This window comes from Corvus hawaiiensis, chromosome 6 (assembly GCF_020740725.1).
Source record: "Corvus hawaiiensis isolate bCorHaw1 chromosome 6, bCorHaw1.pri.cur, whole genome shotgun sequence".
NCBI classification, from domain to species: Eukaryota; Metazoa; Chordata; class Aves; order Passeriformes; family Corvidae; genus Corvus; species Corvus hawaiiensis.
The window spans coordinates 18140833-18161511 of NC_063218.1; the positions used below are offsets into that span (position 1 = coordinate 18140833).

General features: G+C 39.2%; 1 protein-coding gene across 1 annotated transcript in view; it reads left to right on the forward strand.

Moving 5' to 3' along the window:
* Positions 1-20679, forward strand: part of KCNK10 (potassium two pore domain channel subfamily K member 10) — a 70151-nt gene that overhangs the window by 32366 nt on the left and 17106 nt on the right. The window contains exons 3-5 of the mRNA XM_048307963.1: positions 1551-1668; positions 4299-4459; positions 19465-19651. Coding sequence (XP_048163920.1) covers positions 1551-1668; positions 4299-4459; positions 19465-19651 — 466 coding nt within the window. The remainder of the gene's footprint in view (positions 1-1550; positions 1669-4298; positions 4460-19464; positions 19652-20679) is intronic.

Below are 20679 nucleotides of genomic sequence, written 5' to 3' on the forward strand. Positions count from 1 at the left end.
GAACTCATAGACAAGAACAGGTAAGAAGTGGGGCAATGGTAAAATAGAATGGCTAACCTTGCTTTGCACATGGACTGTATAGGAAAAGGTGAAATAGAAAACCGCAGTGACAATTCATAGATCATAAATCCGAGGGAAAAGAGAACTAGTTAAAGAAATGGAATAAGAAAAGTCAAAACAAACCTGTGTTGATAGGTGGGAATTCCGTGTTGAGCAAAGCCAAAGAAAAAGAGGATGCAAGAGGCAGCACTTTGCTTCACTTGTTGAGCCCAGCAACTGGGCTCACTGAAACTACCACGACTAAAGATTGGTGGCAATATTTAGGAGGAGGAGCAAATAGCAGAGTGTGAAGGAGAAAGTCTGGCAGTAGTGTGAGCAGCTGGTAACAGCAACATGAAATGAGGCTGGACCAGAATGGGAGAAAAGCAAAGAGCTGGAAATGTTAGGAGGCAGAAAGAGAGAAACTTGGTTCCTTTGCACTGGTTTTATGGAAATTAAACTCAATTGGGAACATTCGAAAAGCAGAAAGGCAGTCATTTCAGCTGCTGTTCTAGAATGCGGTCTGAATTTCTCTATTGTGAAGAATGGCTTGCGTGAGATCTAAAAGCAACTTGAAAATATGTGCTGAAGGGCATCTCAAAAGTCAGCTTAGAGCAATTCAGGTGAATATGCCAGATGCTGATGGGAGATTTATTTTTGTGCTTTGTAGGCTGATTTATTAAGCTCCATCTTCCTTTGGACTGTGAGGCTATAATGAAAAATGAATGTGTATCTCCCCATGATACAATGTGGTGCATTTTTAGAAATTCCCAACAAATATTCAGGAGGCTGATATGTCTGCCTGGTTTGACTCAATACTATATGGTACACAGGACAGTGACTAGGAAGCAGTATATCTATCTCAGCTTCTGTTCAGGATACAGTTAATTCAAGCACTTTCTGTGAGTCTCTGTATCATGCTGTATTTGTGGACATGAGATCGGCAAGTGGGAAGTTTGAGCTGATCACCGAGTTTTTTCATGATGTTTCTATAGCTATCTTATTTGTTCATTTCAGATGGGGTATATATATGCCATATTTTTTTCAGTAGTTAGCATAAAATATAAATTACTTAATCAATTACTAATTGTCTGGGAATATAAATCCTTGGCTGACTCTCTTAATAAACTTCATAAACATTATTTTTATTTACCACCTTTCTAGCTGCTTCTAACATGACCTGTTTCCATTGAGGAATTCTTCCTGTGGCAGTAGTCACTACGAGAAGGGTATTTATGGATGAATTTGTGGTGTCAGCCCTCTACTTCTCAATTGCTTTGTATCTTTTGTCATTTGTTTATGCATTGTATCTTTGTTCCACCTTAATGAATATTCAGTTCAGTTGTTTATTCAACTTACATGTGCAAAAGATGCTACTATACTTTGAGCACATATTAAAAAGCTTAGATCAAAGCTGTTTCCATGGTCCTAGAAATTTCCCTTTGGAGCCTATACCAACTTGCGTAGGATACTAAGGCATGCGGGAGGCTGAGTCTTTGTTTTCTTTGCAGCACGCTGTTGAGGCTGATAACGCAGGAGTCAGTCCCATTGGAAATTCCTCTAACAACAGCAGCCACTGGGACCTTGGAGGTGCCTTTTTCTTTGCTGGAACTGTCATCACAACTATAGGTATGTTTATGTTTTAAAATACATAGTCACGCTGAGACGTGGATAATGAAATAAATTTGAGGAAGGTAGACAACAAAGAAAAAAGTAGCTGAAGTGTGTTTCTCTGTTAGCAGAAGCCATGACCCCAGCATGTGTCAAGGACACCGAGTTTCTGGGTGTCAGAAGCTGTTTACACAATTAGGGTAGAATAGCAATGCTGAGCTGAAAACAGGTAAGACTGATGCAGGCTTTATAACCCTGTTCTTGATGTAGATGCAGATGGTCTCAATTTTCACTAAAAAGATCATGAAGCTGTACCCAATGAAATATTCTATGGTTGTTGGGAATTTGGATTTTAATATTATAGATGAATTTGCCCAGAAGTGTAACTTTCTTCCTAAGAACATAAATTAATTTTGGCTTATGCTCTGAAGTTTGATAGAAGCAATTCTTCTCATACCTTACTCCTTGCAACTGGAAATGTATTCTCATACCTATTACAACCTTTTTAAAATTCGTACTTGCTTTCATACTAACAATTGGAAGGAATTCCACAAATGATATACTCTGTAAAAAACCCCCCAATTTTACTTTTCCATTCTAGAATTCATAGCCTTGAATTATTGACACATTTCCCTGTGTTAAATGGGTATACTAAACTGCTCCCTTCACTTTTCTTGAACCACTAATTTTAGTAAGATCCTTATTCAGGCCCTAATCATCTCTCCCCATGCATTGTGTCCTTTTTTAGTCCATTTAGTCTCTTGATCTCTGAATGTTGGCCTTGGATATGCTAAGGTTTTTAATCTCTCCTCTCTGAGCCAGTTCCTCTCTTGAGGAATGTTCAACAAGCTCGCATTTCAGAAGACAGTCTGAAGGAAAAAGAAAATAAACTAATAACATTGTTGATAAAATGAATCTGCTGACAATTATACAGTACTTTTATAATTTTAAGCTTGATTTCAGTGCTGTCATAGTAATCAGATCAAGGGATCTAATTATTTGGAAATCACTGGCAAATTGTTGATTTTTATTTGCATTGTCTTTGAGTATTATTCTGCTTTAAATATTGTATAAAGTGCTTCTCCACATTACAGCTGTGATGCACACACTGGTGGCTGTACAGACAAATAACTTGACAATCACATAACCCTTCAATAAAGTGTGAGAATCTGACTAAATTCTATAGGCTTTTTATACAACAAAAACAAAAAAAATCCTGTGGCAGTTAAAAGACTTGCTGTGGGGATCATCTCTAACAGTGGAGTCTGTGCCTTTGGCTCTGCCTTTTCTTTGTTGTCAAAGTGAGGGGGAAAGAGTGATAGTATAGAGTGTACAATCTGTGTTCCTCTATATTAAGCTACATTACCATGTATTTTTAATAGTAGCATAAAACCAGCAGGTGGCAAGAAAGAAAACGTTTCTGATTCCAAAGTAAGAAAACCCTCCCTTAATATTTGTTTACTCAATAGTCCCAAGTGACAAGCTTTTAAATCACTCATTAAAGTAAATGCCACTACATAGGCATAGTTTATGCAGGCGTATTCATTGACATCTGCTATTTAAAAAACTTATTGAAAAGACCTTGGATTTTTGCCCATATTTGTTCTAACTTCTCCATGAAAGAAATTTTTATAGGCTGCATAAAGTCTGAGTATTGTGTCAGGGCATGAAAATGGTTTTAGTTTATCCACCAGAGGCTTGTTAGGGCTCCTCTTAAGCAGAAACTCAGCAGATGACCTGGTCAACCTCAGTCCAGTGGCCATTAGAGCCTGGACTTTCTTGGAATTTTAGGGGAAATCTGGGATGATGGATGCAGCTGTGAAAAGGACAGTAGGTTATGGGACATGCATTATTGTATGTCAGCATAGTTCTTTCACCATCCCATGACAGAGGGATATAGCCAGTGCCAGTGTTGCCAACCCAACAGGAACAGGACCTTATACTTTCGTAGATTTCCTCCTCTCTGGATGCTTTATTGCATCAGTTATTTGTGATTATGTGATAACTTTTAATATTTAAGTAATTATGTATAGTTAAAATCAAAATCTCTATGACATTTCAATTAAGATACCTGATCTTAAATAAAATGGTGCAAATATTACTGTCAATTCTTGGTTTTTTTCTCTTTAGCATTTTAACAGAAATACCATGGCTACTGGAGTCATAATGCTTTACTGAAAAAAGAGTTCAGGGGCAGATTTGCATAGTGTGGGTACAGTTTGGAGGCTGCAGTGTAACTAGTCAGTATGATGAGGGGCTGAGGAAAGTATGAGCTAACCACTGAAAATGAGCCTTGTCAGGTGAATCACACTCCTGTCAGGAAACCATTGGCACAGGCCAAGGAGAGCTGCAGCATGCAGGCACCAGGCCATCATGGAGGGATTTTTGTGCCGTGATATCAGCTTTAATTAAGCAAACAGCAATTTTAGATAGGCTGAATCTACAGAAAATATGGGTAATTGAGGCTTCAAGAAAAATGGAATAAAAGAGGGTGGCTTGCCCAGGAAATGACATCATGCCATTGAAACTATAAATAGGAATTACAGAACAAAGGTATGCCTGCAGCAAGAGCAGTTTTTTTAAACCTATTAGTTTTCTAAAAAGCTGTGTATAAGTTCTGAGAGTCTGACAATTGTTTTTCTCCTCAGGATATGGGAAGATGGCCCCAAGCACTGTTGGTGGCAAGGTTTTCTGCATTTTGTATGCCCTATTTGGGATTCCACTGTTTGGCTTCTTGCTGGCTGGGATTGGAGACCAACTTGGAACCATCTTTGGGAAGGGTATTGCAAGGGTGGAAAAAGTTTTCAGAGTAAGTTCACTGACAGTTTTTTGCTTGTGTTGTATAGCCTGCTCTTAACTTGGTTGCTATTACATGGGGCATTTTGTACATGTTGGACACCATGAAACATTTACATGTTTAGTTGAGATGACAGTTAATGTCTGTAAGTGGAGAGAAATAGACTTCTCTAGATGATGATACAGGGGTTATAGATCCGACTCAGAATTTCCTTATTGAGGGTATTGCTGGGGAATGTATCTCCTAAGTTAGTGCCCTTACAAAGAATGGTTGTAAAACAGTCTTCAAAACACCACAAGTTGCTTTAGATAGGCACATCTGTTCACTGAAAATGGAGAGAAGGTAATGGTTCCCTGAAGGAATAGGGATGTGGAGTAGGTCCTGACTGTACTACTGATAAAGCCTAAAAGACTTGGAAAGCAGGGTTGCTGCTGTGAGAGTAAAACTGGGAAGAGAGATGGTTGAGTGATATGCCCTCACTGCAAGGGGACAGCTGTGTTGGAATAGATCTGCAGCTCTACTACAAAAACTGCTGTAATGCCACTGGCTGAAATCATGATCATTACCTGCCCTGCCTGCCATGAACACATCCTACCCTAAATTTTTGTGTAGACTTTTGCATATGTAATTTCCCTTTATGTTGCCAGTACCCTCTGCTTTTGAGTCTGAAATGCTGTAAGCAGTTCCTTCGCAAGCAGTGCCACAGACCTGGCAAATGCTGTTTTGCTAACTTGCTAATGGTTCACTTCAGGGATTCTCTCTTTGAGGCAGAACTTCTAGAGGTGACCTGTGTGATGCTTCCCTTGGAGGTGGCATAACTGAAGGTAAGTCTTTCCAGGGATGGAGTGGATGAGAAGCTGCCCAAGCTGGTTAGTTTAATAGACATCTATTTCTAAAACATTCCCACAGGTGAGAGCAAATTAGTTGTAACTGTTTTTGTTGAAAGGAAGTAATTAAGTATTAGACTGAAGTATAAGCACTTTTCATTTTGATTAAATGACTTTGAAGTGTCCCAGACCAGACATAAATAGTATCTCAGAATAGATGTAGTAAAAAGTGACTAGTGATTATGGGTGAGTAAGCATGTACATGCCTGTTTGGAGAGCACTTCAGAAGGCTTATATTTCCATTTAATGAAAATAATGTTATTGAAAGGTGTCTCAGTTTAGTTTGGCAAAAACGCAACTAAGATCCCTAATTTCTTTTTTGCCTACTTTTTTATTCTACCTGCTTCACTTCAGTGGAATCTCTGAACATTCCAGCCTGCTTCTGCCCAAGAAAAATGACAATCTTGAAGTCGTGATATGAATTGAGAGTCAGAAAATCTTTAATTAATTGTCAGCTGAGTATTGTATTTCTGAGTGACATGGACAAGACCATTAAACTGTCAGTATGATAGTTTATGATTAAAACAATCAGAGAATCACAGAATAACTGGGGCTGGAAGGGACCTCTTGAGATCACCTGCTCCAGCCTCCCTGCTAAAGCATAATACATACTCGAAGTATTTTAAGATTCACAGATGAATGCTGATCCTAATGTTTCATATATTTGGCACATAATGTGAGTTCTTTTGGTATTTAAAGTATTCCTTCATTTTCTTGAGTTAATGCAGCTGCTTCTTGCTTACAGCCATCTAAAGCATTTGTTTTCCTCCTTGGTATTTTGTCAGCTTCCAAAGGAATTTAGAGATTGTGGTCTTCTTGTTTAGTCAAGATGTGTGTTCATTCCTTTTATTTTGATTGTCATAAATCCATTACATTCTATTACATCTATTATTTTGTGATTTGGTGAACAGGGTTATACATAATTTCCTTCATTATTCTTAGTAATGAGTTTCACCTATTTGAAATATTTCTGATATAGTTTAGAATTTACATGTATCTTAGTAACTAGTCTTAATACCAGTGGTTTCAATTTAAGTGATTATTTATGTAACATTTGATATATGCAGAATATAATAATCATTATAAATTTAGTAATTATTTAATTTATTATCACATTATATTTACACTGTTAGGCTTCATAAATGTTTGTACCTAATCAGATGAAGCCTCAAGTAGAGTAACAGTTCTTGATTTAACCCTGAGCACTGAGCAAAATTTAATTAAATGTACAACTCTTGTTTCTTGTTTTGTAACCGTCTCCGTAATGAACTGAAATGCAGCATGTTCGTGGGTATAAAACAGCCTGTTACCACCTTAAAAGAGAGGACATAAAAATTAGGAGAATAGTTAGCAAGAAACTAAAAGAAACAAACATAGGCTAAAAAGATGCTGAAAACAATAAAATGTTGGGTGGTGTGCCTGACAAATCTTCTGGAGGTAGCTGAGAAGTCACTGAGTGTGCGTCTGTGCTCTAGTGAGAGTACAAATTAGCTACCTGTCTTATTTGTCCTGGGAGGAAACTCAGCATTTGTGTAATGCATGGAGTTTCCATGTTCATATGCCTCAGCACTCTGCTTCTGTATGTATCCACTTGCCTCTGTTTATCCAGTTCACTCTTAGGAATGTTGCACAGCTGGTGTCAGGGCAGGCAGGAGTTCCTGAAGTCCTTGCAACTTTGTCATTTTCTGTACAGGTGGAAGGGACTTGAAGGCAGCATGATCTTGCATTGTCGTTAGGACCATTTTTGAAGCTAGGTAAGAGGCAGTATGCACGCACTGGCAGGTGGGAAGGAGAGGAAGGATCTTCTGTTGTCACCACACTCCTTTCACCCAAAGCATTTCCTTAACAGGTCTCTTGCTCCATCCAACAGTGTATCTGTGAGCATGGAGCCCATGCCACACTAGGGACAGCGTGCTTCTGGCATTCCTCAGCATAGCTGGAAAGATGAAAGGAGGATTCCTCCCAGAGGAGTTGTGCTGGTGCATTTCTGCTGCTTCTGACATGACCTGTGCAGAGCCCCACCAAACCTACCTTAATTAACACCATAAATTAGATCTTAGGGATCCCACATTTAACTACTGCAGTAATCAGCCCACACATTCTTTGGGAATTTTAAGAACAATTTGACCTACATAAAGTGAGAAAGAGATCTGCTCTTATCAAGTACACACTACCCCAACAGTAGTGACAGAATATTTCAGCAGAGGAGCTGCATGCATGCCACCACTCATCTTCTAATCCAAAATGTTCGCATTATTTCAGTGTGCAACTAGCCAGGAAAACAACTACTCATTTATGAGTAGGTAGGGCTGGAGGTATTTCATTACAAAATAATGCTTTGTGAAAAATAGAACTTTTCATGTACCATTTTAGGAAACTGAGGCACTGGCAGGATGATGCTATCCCAAACACCATGCATTGACTAGTTTATGCCATCTGTCCTACTGGAATGATTATATTTGGTACAAGTAAATAAGCATCAGACAGGTCAGAGACGTAAACCAAAGCTTCCCCCACAAAGGCTTGTCTTCTCCGCTCCTGGTTATTCCTGTATGTTCCATCTTCAATAATCTAGGGCAGAACGTGGGTCCCAGTCTGTTTTTACATGCATGCAGGTGTGATTCCCCAGAAAATGAATATGTGCAAGGCCACCAGATTCAATATATACACTGGCTACAAGCATCCAATTTCTGGGTCCAGTGATGAATCAGCCCTCCCAGACTACCTTGGAAAAGCACGTATACACTCAAAATTTAATTTAAAAGTTGGTAATTCTTACAAATAGCTTTTTTCCCAGTGAAACTTTCTAGACACAGCAGAAATAAAATATGCATTTCAAAAAGTAGTATTTTTATCTTACATACATGAGGGATCTTATGAACCACCTGTGAATGTTTCTATAATAGACAGTAAAACAAAGCCCCATTCTTTTCGCTTGCTCTGTACACACAGTGTCTGTAAGCATCTAAAGATAGAAAGCACTCCATAGGCAGAGTACACTGTCATAGAACACAGCAGCTGCTATTATCATGAGTTAAATATAGGCTAATTCGGATAGTTTTTTTTCAACCTTGAACGAGTGTTTAGATTCTCACCAGAAGTAGATGGGTTTAGCATAACCTGAATGATCTTCCCTTATCTTGCAGTTTAGTACAGATGCAGGCATTCAGCCTGGGAACAATGTGCTTCTGAGAGCACTCCAGGATTTTCTGGCTTCTCAGGTGAAGCCACTCGGAGCAGTTCCTGGGCTTGGTTGCTGCTTTCACTCCTCTGGTTTCCAGCAGGATGGTGAGGACAGGTCTGGCAACACAGCTAGGTAGACTGTGAATTGCAATACCAGGGTGTGAGTGAGCAGCCAGAGACATGGGTGGTGGCAAGGCCACCACTGAAAATACCCTACTTTGTGCAGAAAGGCAATGCCTCTGTAAGCAGTGTGTGCTTCACTGAACCAGGGGCCTGTCAGAACAGACACATCTGCTACCTTTCTTTCAGGTTTTCAGCTTGGAGAACATGTTTTGTTCTAGTTTCCAGAGACATGCTATGAAAGTGATGTGCACTTAGTATTTTTGTGAAAGATAGCAGTACAGATCACCTAACCTTAGAACTGTCCTAAGAAAAGTAGTTCTTTGTTGGCAGATGGGGATGAGGCTGGGGTAGGAGTAAGGGTTTCTTTTAGCAACTGTCAAAGCTCTACTTTTCCTAAACTTTATTGTTTGTCTTTCTGAATACATCTGATCAACTCTAGCTACTCTTTCACTAAAGATTCAACTTCTTTTTAGAGATTTTTGGCTCCTCTGATCTCTTACTGTAAAAGTGACAGGAATCGTTTTTACTAATTCCTTCCCTGAAAATGAATGGAAAACAGAATCTGGGAAAGAAACTTTGTATAAGAGAATAACTGTGTAGAGGAGGAACACTTAAAAATACAGTCTTTTTTCATAGTCTCCCCTCTGTCCATGGATTTGCTCTGTTCTCTCTCTCCCCTTGATCTCTCTCCTCCTCTTCATTTCCTTGGATTACAGCAAAACTGTAGCATTTTACCTGACACTAGTGCAGGACTGGTAACTGAGACATCAACAGTTTGCTGTTCAAAGAATTTAGTTGAGGTTGCCTTGAAGTTCCACATTTACCTCTTCCCTAAGGCTTCCCATAGCCCAAGGCCCCTGTCTGCTTCCCCCCAGAGAGCCCCCACCCTGTACTTTGTTTCTAGCCCCATAGCAGCATCAATTCTCATTTTTTTCAGCTGAACCGAACTTTCAGATGAGATCATTCCCAAAGCCAGAAATTCAAATCCAGATCACTACTTAGGCAAACCAGCGAAATCATTCTGGACTTGCACTCATGTTACTGAATTCAAAATCTGGGACATGGTTAATCCATAAATGTATTATAACCAAAGTGATACCTTAGCTAGTACACTCCTCTTTGTAGTTCTGAATACATGGCTGGACACCTGCATTTCTGAGTAGATTAAGTTAATGGAAGACTGATGGAAAAGTTTCCTCTCCGCTTTCTGGTGTATAATGAAAATATACAAAAATCAAGACAATCTCTTTTATTTTGTTCAATTACATTGCATTACTAGACAGCATCAGTGTGTTATTACATCAGCTGCTAAAAACCCACCGAGGATATTAACACTTTAGCTTTTCTTTTTTAATATAGTGTTAGTCACTTCCATTTTCTGTAAGGAAAATGGTACAATTGAAAAAAAAAAAAAATTATGTTCACTTACGAACTTCCACCGAGTAACCTGTCCCATGCAGTGATCCATCTGCCATCTGCTGGCATCCTGGACAGAGCCGTCAGGACAGGGTGTGAAATTCAACCTACTGTTGCACGTTCACAGTATTATTCTAAGATTATACAAGGTTTATGAGTTGAAAGTTCAGTGTTCAGAGCTTAGCCTAACAATTCGCCGAGTCATTTCCACCAAAACTAAATGGCAAAGAAATATAAAAAATCAGTGATGAGAAAGGTGATTTACAAATCCAGAACAAATGCATGTAAACAATCTCAGCTCATGATCTGTTCTTTTGTCTGTCACACCTTAAAGGTCCCTCTAAGAGTCACATTTCCCTGAGCAAGGTTAAAATAGAGGTGCTTATAGACAACAAAGGATTGGTTTCTGTATGTAGATACTTATGTGGGGTTTATTTTAAGTAGGTGTGCACCTGAATGTACATTTCAAATTGGACTGTCTTGTAGTTTAGGAGTGATTTAGAATAAAACCTACTTCCAGTTCTGAATTTTGCAGTTAGTTAACACTAGGTTTATGGATACACACATAGCCAAATGCTAACAGAAGGGATTTGCAGCCAGTGTGCTTTTCTTCATAATCCCAATAAATCATATTTGGCTAAAAATTAACTTTACAATGTAAGAGTAATAAAAAAATCTGGATACACTCTAGTGCTTGCTACCAGTACATCCATAGTGCCTCACAGATATGGTGAGCATTTTAATTTCACTTTTGGTTCCTCTGTTTTAAATCTGAAGACATGCTTTTTGTAAATTACGATAAAAGTGAAACTAAGGAATGCAGGTACTGTAAGAATCCACAAATTGCAGCAACTCTGTAGGCTCTATACAAAGAGCATAGCAGAAAAAGCAGCTTGTAAGAGCAATACACAGCAGCTGGCATGCTGGGCATGGATGCACCAGTCAGCAAATGCTCTGCCTGTCTTTATTTCAGCTTGTCTTCCGCATCAAACTTTATTTGGACCAAAAGTTACTGTCTTTAAAAACACAGTCAGTGCTGAGATGTTAGACTCTGGGATCATTTGTCTCTAGCAGTTTAAGGCTGATGTGCACCCCTCAGGAAAACAGACTTTGGTACAATGACTTATTAAGCATATGGAGACTCGAGCAGTTCATCTCCCACCACGCTGGAGTGGGTTGTAAACCAGTTCTGATGGGTGAACTTCTGCCTCCATCCTCTTGAAAAGGAGTCTCATTATGCAGAAACAGCCGGGCATGGCATGGAAGAATGTTTCAATCCTTTCAAAAAATGTTGTTTGACAACCGTTCTACTCAAAATGCATGTGCACTCCTGAAATCCTGGACTTCATTGTCCAGATGTGTGCTCCAGCTTTGGAAAACTCTGGTTGCATTCCTGTCTAGTTCATCAGTAACGTATATGTTACAAAGAGAACTGTTCATCTCTGTAGTCTACAAATGTTTTCCTTTGCTCCTTCCTCCCCGGGCTCCCTCAGTGCCCTCCTTTACAAGCCTAGTTCTCATTGCTTTTCCTGGATTGGGTTGTAAACCAGTTCTGATGGGTGAACTTCTGCCTCCATCCTCTTGAAAAGGAGTCTCATTATGCAGAAACAGCCGGGCATGGCATGGAAGAATGTTTCAATCCTTTCAAAAAATGTTGTTTGACAACCGTTCTACTCAAAATGCATGTGCACTCCTGAAATCCTGGACTTCATTGTCCAGATGTGTGCTCCAGCTTTGGAAAACTCTGGTTGCATTCCTGTCTAGTTCATCAGTAACGTATATGTTACAAAGAGAACTGTTCATCTCTGTAGTCTACAAATGTTTTCCTTTGCTCCTTCCTCCCCGGGCTCCCTCAGTGCCCTCCTTTACAAGCCTAGTTCTCATTGCTTTTCCTGGATGCAAAGCAGTCCAGACACAGCCATCTGGACACTTCACTGGAGTATGTCTAGCAATGGCAGAAGTGTGACTGTAGACTCTTATGAAGCTGAAGAATGAAAGGCAGGAATAGTAACGTTACAATGCCAGTCTCTGAAATACTTTTCTCCTTGACATGCTGCAAACCACATATTTTATTAGGTTTCTAATTGGTGTTTTAATCATGGTGGTGGAAAGACAGCAGGAAGTTTTATTTTAGCTTTTGATCACCTTGCTGTAGTAGTACTCATGCTCCAGTGCCAATCGAAGATACAGGCAAATGGTAATCCTGTGGGTGAACAAAACAACTGATTGTGACTTCATTACAGGCAGTGACTCCTCATCATCCAGAGCCAAATTTGTCTCTGAATTCTGTTTTAGGTTAAACCATTGTCTCACATATGTTGGGTTTATTTGGATCACATACCCCCTCCATTATATTTGAGCTGCAGAAAAGTATCTTTTTCTGCACAGACCTAGGATAGTAAGCTAGTACTAAAAAATTCATTAAAACACCTATGGATCCCAGCTTTTGACATTTTAGGCCCTCTAATTGAGTATTTAATTTAGTTAGTGATGCTTACAGCTATTCAACTTCAAGGAAAGCAACTCAAGTGTAGCAGAAATTTTGCTAATTTTGTTCTTATCCTCTGGTCTTTGATGGTGAGTATGTTATACCAGGAATTGCAAGGTAAAATCCATTCAGGTGCAAGGAAGCCATGTGGAACAATCATTATTAACCCGTTCTTGCACTCCCTGGGTGGAGGAATATAGGTGTGTCTTGGGGTGACTTTATGATGTGTATCCCATATCGCTGTCCTATGCCCAGAAATTAATTCTTGTGCCTTTCTATTCCTCTAAACTGAGCCTGAGAGGAGGAAGGAAAAGCTGAGCAAAACCTTTTCAAAGCAGTTTGCAGCTTGTTCAAGGTCACACAGAGATAGCGACTTTTTTTTCCAGCCAGCTTTCAGCCAGTTGTTCAGTTTCTTATTCTCTGGAGAGACACTGAGAATTGAACTTTTTTCCTTCCCTGGAATTTCGGATTTTCTCCCTTTTCTGCTGGACTGCTTCAATATCAGAGCACATCGGGAGGACTTTCCACCGAGCACAGAGGGCCTGGCCCTGGGCCAAGCCCCAGCTCTGAGGAGACCAAAGGGAGGACTCGAACATTTTCCCAGGTTTTTTTCTTCACAGCAAAAGATTTTATTATTTAGCATTATTTTCCTTTTCCCGTGTGTTTGTTAAAGAAACAGTTTTTATCTCTTTTACTTTCCTTCGAGGAAAATTTATTTTTCCTGAACCTGGTGGAGGGAGGGGTGGTTGTGCCTTCTCTCAGAGGATACATTTCTAAATTTGGCCAAACCAGAATAAGGTGTAGCTCAGAAGGGATTGAAGGAGGGAAGGAAGGAGCAACACATTACCAGTGCATTACAAATTCGGCCTCTGTAAAATTGCTGAAGTCTATGCCACCAACCTCTGTTGTCCTTTGTTTGCTCCAGTGTTTGAGAGAAACATATGTATACATGGATTCCTCTTATTCAATTTGTTTTTGTTTTGTTTTTTTTTTCCCCTTGGGCTGAATATAGGTCAGCCATAACAGAGGTTTGGGATCATAATTGTTATTTTTGTAATAAGCAACATGCAGAAATTAGCTGGTGCATATCAGAAAGCCCTATGTATGCTTTCTAGAGAGAGGAAGAAGCTCGGAAAGGGGTATATCAAGCCTAGAAAATTTCTGAGGCAGTGTTTCTGTATTTTCATGACATGGTACTCGCATTATGACTGCAGCAAGATCATGAATAGAGATTTACAAAAATGACATTAGAGAAAGCTGCCGCTCTGTCAGAAGCTTGTTGCATATTCCATCTGGGTCTAGACAAACACCCCACAGACATGTGGTTTTATGGGGAAAAACAATGATGTAAAAAAAATAAGGAAGAAATCCTTCTTTACTCTGACCTGTGTCTTGTATGAGTTCAGGATTATCTCTCCCAAGCTTAGTAATAAATGTGAGTGCTTACAGCTTTTAATGTCTGTCTCCCCTCTGGTACTGACTACAGTTAAAAAGCAGAGGATGGATTCTACACCTTCTCGTGCAGCCATAGCATTCTTTATAAAACATGAGAACTAAAATAACACTGAGGCACCACGAGGTTAGAGTGTAGGGAAAGCCCATATCTAGTAGACTGGTTCAAACCCCTTTTCATAACCCATGGAGGTGTGTGAAATGTCATCTATATTTTAAAATATATTATAATTCTGCTGCTTGTTTTCAAAGGGTGTTGTCTTCTTCACTGATGTGGTGAGTAGGCCCTGGCTGGCAGTAAGCACCCACACAGCCATTTGCTCACTTACCTACAATGATAGGGAGAACATGGGAAGAACATAGAATGTTCTCTGAGAAACCTCGTGGGTCAAAATAAAGACAGCAAAATCACTTAACATGTACTCTCACAGGCAAAACAAACTTGACTTGTGGAATTTAAATTAATTTATTGACAATTAGCATAAAAATTTAATTACTGAGTTGAGTGCTCAGAAACAAAACCCCCACAAACATTCAAAATTCCTTTCCTCCCCATTTTTCAAGCTCAGCTTCACTCTCAGGCTCACTTCACTCCAGACACCTCTCCTCCACCCACGTTGTTACTGTGGGTTACACTCAGTCCCTCCAGTGCAGCAGCAAGTGGCACAGGGGTTGGGGGCAGAACACAGTGGTTTCTCTGCTGTTCTTAACCCTTTTCCTCTGGTCCTTCTCTGGTCCGCCATGGGCTGCAGACCCTCCAGTATCTGTGCTGCCATGGAGCAGCTCCCACTCACCTGACCTTGTTATTCCCTTGTTCTCTCCTCTATTCCCTTGTCTTCTGCCTGTCTGGCATTCCTGCCCTTTCTTAAACACACTTTCCCAGAGGTGCCACTGTGTCATCTCAGTGGCTCAGCAGTGCCCTGAGGTGGGTCTATTGGAGCCAGCAGTGCCAGAGAACAGAGAAGAACAAAAGATTGTTGTATTGTTCTTAGGTGTTATGTCCAAGACAGTGATATTTAAAATACATTTACCTTCAGTAGTCTCATTTAGAATGTGAAGGAGCTAGGACAGCTTATGACAAAATCCACAGTGACTGTTACAGGCAGCGAAGACGTTGGTGTGACCAAATTGCTGATGACCAAGGGGCTCTGTGAGCCAGTGCTGTGCCAGTCTTTCCATACAGCCTGATGAGAAGGGCATCACACCTTACTGAGGTATGTGCCAGGCTCTGGACCAGGACTGGCTTGCATTTGGCTGAGAGACAAGCAGTGTTAACCTATGACTGTCTGCACTATCTGCACTAGCTTTGCAAACATATTTTGCCTAAGGACATATCTAATGTTTGTGAGCTGATACATGTGATATTCTGGTTTATGGCTTGAGTATGAAGACTGTCATTCCTGGTGTTAAAATATTTTGGTCTGGAGGAAGTGATTTAGAAGACAAGCTGTTTAATTAGTGCATGGGCAGAGACAATCTGTTATGAGAATAGTTGGCAGCATGGGGAAGGGCACAAAGTTAAGAGTAGGTGGAAGGGAACAAAAGAAATATTAAAGAAATGTGTTTTCTTTGAAATGTGTTTTTTCTGCTCTTTTGGAGAGATGAGGACAGCATTTTCCATGCAGGCATATTACACTGACTCTAAAAATATGCCATTGGTCATACAGCCAAAAAGGTAAACCAGCTTGCCCGGAGCCTTGGGGATATTTGTCAGGAATTCAGAAAAGGAAAAGTTTGGAAGATGGAAAAACCATCTGAGCTTACTGTGAAGCAGCAAGTGTTCCAGTGCTATTTTTGGTTTAGTAGTACTGTATACTGGGGGAGTTTTTTATGAAATGAGAGGTGGCACTACCGAATCTTGGAAAAGGCTTATATGAAATACGCTGTTCATGGAAATAGATATGTTCCACGTATTTAGCATTTAGTCTAGTCTGATAAATGACGGTAGCTTCTTTTGATCCCATACTTAATGTCTCCTGCTCCCTTTTCATAGGAATGTATATCAACCCTGTGGTCTCAGTTTGCAAACTCAAAAACATTGTTTGGTGCTTTTGTTGTCAACCATCAGGTCAGAAAAACTGTACCTCAGTTAATTCACCTGAAGAAAGCAGAAGACATGAAATAATCCACTACACTGCCTTTGCTCTATTGGGCCAGAGAGAGAAAAAAGAAAGTAAAAAACCCAAGGTTTATTTTAACTCATGAAATGATTAGGTAAGACCAAAACTACTAAACTGCCTGTATGTATAATAGAAAAAGGGGAAAAAACAAAGCTGCAGTTATTGATGGAAAAGATGGATAATAACTAAATTCCACTGATAAGGGTGTTTTCATTAGTCTGTCTGTTCTTACCCCTCTTGGCACTAGAGCAGATTGACAGTAGGTTGTTTGAATTAATGTAAGCAAGATGATATCAGTAATGTTGCCAGTTTAGCACTTAGCCACCTTAAGAATAAAATCAGCACTGTCATTGGAAAATGGAAGTGACCCCGATGGGTGCACAGAAAACTCTCAGTTCTTAGATTCCTTCTTTGATGTTTTCCAGATTAGTTCTAGGTGGATTTAAATTGGTCTCATTAGCAGGGACTAATTTATTTATAGTTGAAGAATGTCTTACAAATTACGTGCTTCATCACTGTGGAGAGAAATTGTTGGTAAACAAACTTAAAAAGAGAAAGAGTGGAAAATATCTCTTTTAAAGGTGTTTTAACTTTACTTGAACATCTGTAAGATTAGCTGCCTTTCTTGGGGGAAGGTGTTTGTTAAACTATTTGTAAACTATTTGTAAACTATTACTTTTTGACACCTATAGAAAATTCTGTATTCATGCCACAAAATGGGTTCAGATGATGTCTTACCCTGGCAGAAGTTGCTCAGCTATTTGACTATGTTTGGCTCCAGGCTGAAAATACTCTTTAAAAGAAAAATTTGTATGAAGTTATTCAGACTTCTCAACCTTTAGTATTATATAGAGTGATTATTGATTTATTCGTTTATTTATTTGTTTTAAAAATGACTTGGTGTAACACTGCAGTGAATTACATTTTTTAGTGTGTCATTATTACAATGTACATACTCCATTAGTAAGCACATTTATGCATTAGCATTTTTTTTATCTGTAGCAGTTATACTCTACTGTGAGTTTCCTCTGGATGCATATCTAACTGTAAAAAGACCCCCCTTTTCACTTCTATCCTGCATTTCATGTGTTACTGTTCATTAAGTAATTCTTTTTCTGAGTCCTGCTTTTGTGCTCTTTTCAGCAGCTCTAAAAATGCTATGCCTGATTCACCATTGCTTTCTGCCTTCATTTGTACCCTCAGCTGCTCTGCTTTTGTGTGAGTGACAAAGGTGCACAGTAACCATGAGTCAGGCCTCTTACAGATCTTCTCATTAACATTGTTACCATTTTTACTTAAAAAAACCGACAACCTTTGGCTGAGTTTATCACCCATGAACAAGGGGATGTCCTGAACATTTGGTACTGAATTGCAGGCCATTCATTTTGTTCCTGTTTCTCTCATGAGACAAGACAATTCTGACATGTACTGAAATGCATTTTAATTTTGCTCTGTGGGAACTGGAGGAAGGATTACTGGGCATAACTTTGATGCTTGGTAGCTCTAAATTACTTTTTGTCCAAGGATTCCCAAGTTGTCTCCTAACTCACTGTAGCAAGGTTTCTGACACTTCATTTTTGCATATCAGGAAAATGAAGCATTTAGTAGAAGTAAACAAGTCACGTTGGTCAAGCTAGAAAATAAACATCAATTTGGTTAAGACCTCATTCTCAATGATAAAAGGCAAGGGTGCCAATCTAGGACACTCTGTAACATCCATGTGATCAGTTCTTTTCCCTTCACCACTCATACAATAAGTCTGAAATCCTGCCATTGTGAATGTGTGTCCATAACTCTTAAAGAAGATAGATCATTCTTTGGTATTTTAGCAAAATACTCAAAATAGCTCTTTGGAAAAAGAGGAAATAAGAAGTTAATTTGGGTTTTATATTTTTGTGTTGTTTTTCCCCTTGGTACTTGGAAGTTTCTTCCATGTCTTATATTTGGCATTATGTTACTAATCTTACTGGACTATTTCTATTCATCCAGACACAGAAAACAGTGCACACACACAGAGAGACAAAAAAAAAGCCCTAAGTGTAGGAATCATCTTAAACAGTATCAGAATTAAAAGTATCTATGAAACATGACATTTATGCTGCTGCCTGGTTCTGAATGCATCTCAGATCAGAGGAGTACTTAACGAGGGTCTGACACTGCACGTCTAAAAGAAATGCTCATGTTTTTGGGGAAGCACAGTATTGCTCACAAGCTGGTTAGATATTCACCAGTCAGGTAATATCCCTTCTGTATATTACAAAGATAACTTCTGAGATCTTATTTCCTGTCTAGGCAATGCCTTAATCTGAAATGAGATCTCATTTCTGGGTTAAGGGAGATGCTTGATTTGGAAAACTAATTTGCAAATATGACTTACAGTGACCTCCACGTTGCTTTTCCAGGATAAATAGAGAATTTACACTGCCACTGAAATTAATCCACAGTAAGATTTCTAGTAATTTACAGGTTTTTCATGAAACTTTATTGGATGTTGAGTTTATTCACAGCAGACAAAATCTGAAATAAATCTGCCAGAGTCAATTGTGTTAATCCAGGCTTGCATTAATATTAATAGAAACAAAATCTAAGTATACATTAAATATATTGAGAGTTTTTATGATTTAGGAGTGTAAAATATTACAATTACACTCGGAATATTTTTATTCAGTTTATAGCAGCCAGTAACACATACTCTTTGTTCAAGAGCTTTCCAGTGTGGATTTACATAGGTAATTTTTTCTCAGGCTGTTTGGTATTTGACATAAATCCTTTATTTCTGGAGTAAACCAATAATATAGTTTTCTATTTTTGAAAAGGAGATTTAACCTTCATGTTTGTGAATGAAAGCTGGAAATCCTGAGTCTAGAAAAGCCAAAGCATGAATTATTGCTACATAAAATTGCAGCTTTTCAGTGGGAGGAAAAGGGCTTTATTTTCATTTTAATCTTGGTCCTGTTTGTTGAATGCTTGGTGCTGGTGAGGCAGTGTGGGTGTACACACACACGTGGAGGTGTCAATGTGCACTTTTTCTTACACATTGAACCTGAACTGGAGTGTATTGGTGCCCTTCAGGAGTGTTTTTACAGGTGGTGTTTGTGGTAGATTAGTCACTGCCTGGTGCATGGAAAATGGGAATCATGATAATCTGGGGCCAGACATGGAAGTTTACTATTACTTGGGCAGGACTCTCACTAAGAGGGAGAGAGACGGTTGTATTCCACCTAACAAACTCAAAAAGGCAGAAAGAGAATAGCAGGTGACACCAGCATAATCAGCATGTCATTCACAAAGTATACAGCTCCAGAAATCCACTCAAACATTTTCTTTCCTGTTATTTCCTTTTTCTAGAAAAAGCAAGTGAGTCAAACAAAGATCCGGGTGATCTCCACCATTGTCTTCATCCTGGCAGGCTGCATTGTCTTTGTGACCATTCCTGCATTTATCTTCAAATACATCGAGGGATGGACAGCCTTGGAGTCCATCTACTTCGTAGTTGTTACTCTGACCACTGTTGGCTTCGGTGACTTTGTAGCAGGTGAGCAGCTTTGAGTCAATGTGCACAAGGGCCTTGGCTCTTAGCATTTGTTTTCTGTTGCAGAGAGGAGGCTCTTCACAATGGGTTATATTCCAGTTAAATGATGCCAGGTGTTTCTGTTGGGATTAGTGTGCAGTAGGACACCAGGTTGATTTAAGGTCCAGGTGCCTTGCCATTTGTAGATTGCAAGCCTTCAGCAATGTAAATAATGGGAGCCTGCAAAGTCGTGATTATCCTTTATTGTGCAATGAATTATGCAAAAGTCAAATTACTTTCCCATTGAATTAAAGATTTGTATTAGTCCATTAGTGCTCAGTCTGAAGCTGACTGCAGAAGCAAGTAGCCCAAATGATGAATGGAGGACTGAGCCATAGGTCTGTAGAATTCTCTGGTCAGATACAGTAGTGAGCCGCTACTACAGGAGCTGCAGCATTTCAGAACCTGCATTTTGTTTCCTAACCTTGGCAGAAATTTTGACATTGCAGTTGCCCTGTTAAGGAAAACTCTTGTAGGAGAGAAGGACTAATGAGGTATGTATCTCAGTGCTTGGAAGAGACTCTCTAAGATTAATACAGTACCAGCAAGAACTATAAATATCTACCCATATACAGTTTCCAAAGAGGGAGTTGAGATAGTTGGCTGGAGAGATGAGAGATACATTTTTTTTTCACACAACTGCTTCGATAACAAAAACGTGGTTAAAATACGTGGACTTTCTTCCATCAGTGCATGACCTCTACTCCTTATTCCTGTTAGTGGTCCTAATTAAATGCATTAAGTTGCCTGTGTTAAAAACAGTCAAATTGTGCTTCTTAGTCCCTATAAAAAGAATGAATTAAAAACACCAAATAAAATCACAAAATTTTCTTTGCTCAAGTAGTGTAGACAAGTCTTTTTGTAGAGAAGACTCTAATCCTCCTTTTTTATGACATACTGGCATAGAAGACATGAATTATTGAGGAAAAAATAAAGTCACTGAACAAAGAAAGACCCAGATATTAAAAAAAACCAGTTTTACGAGCATTCAG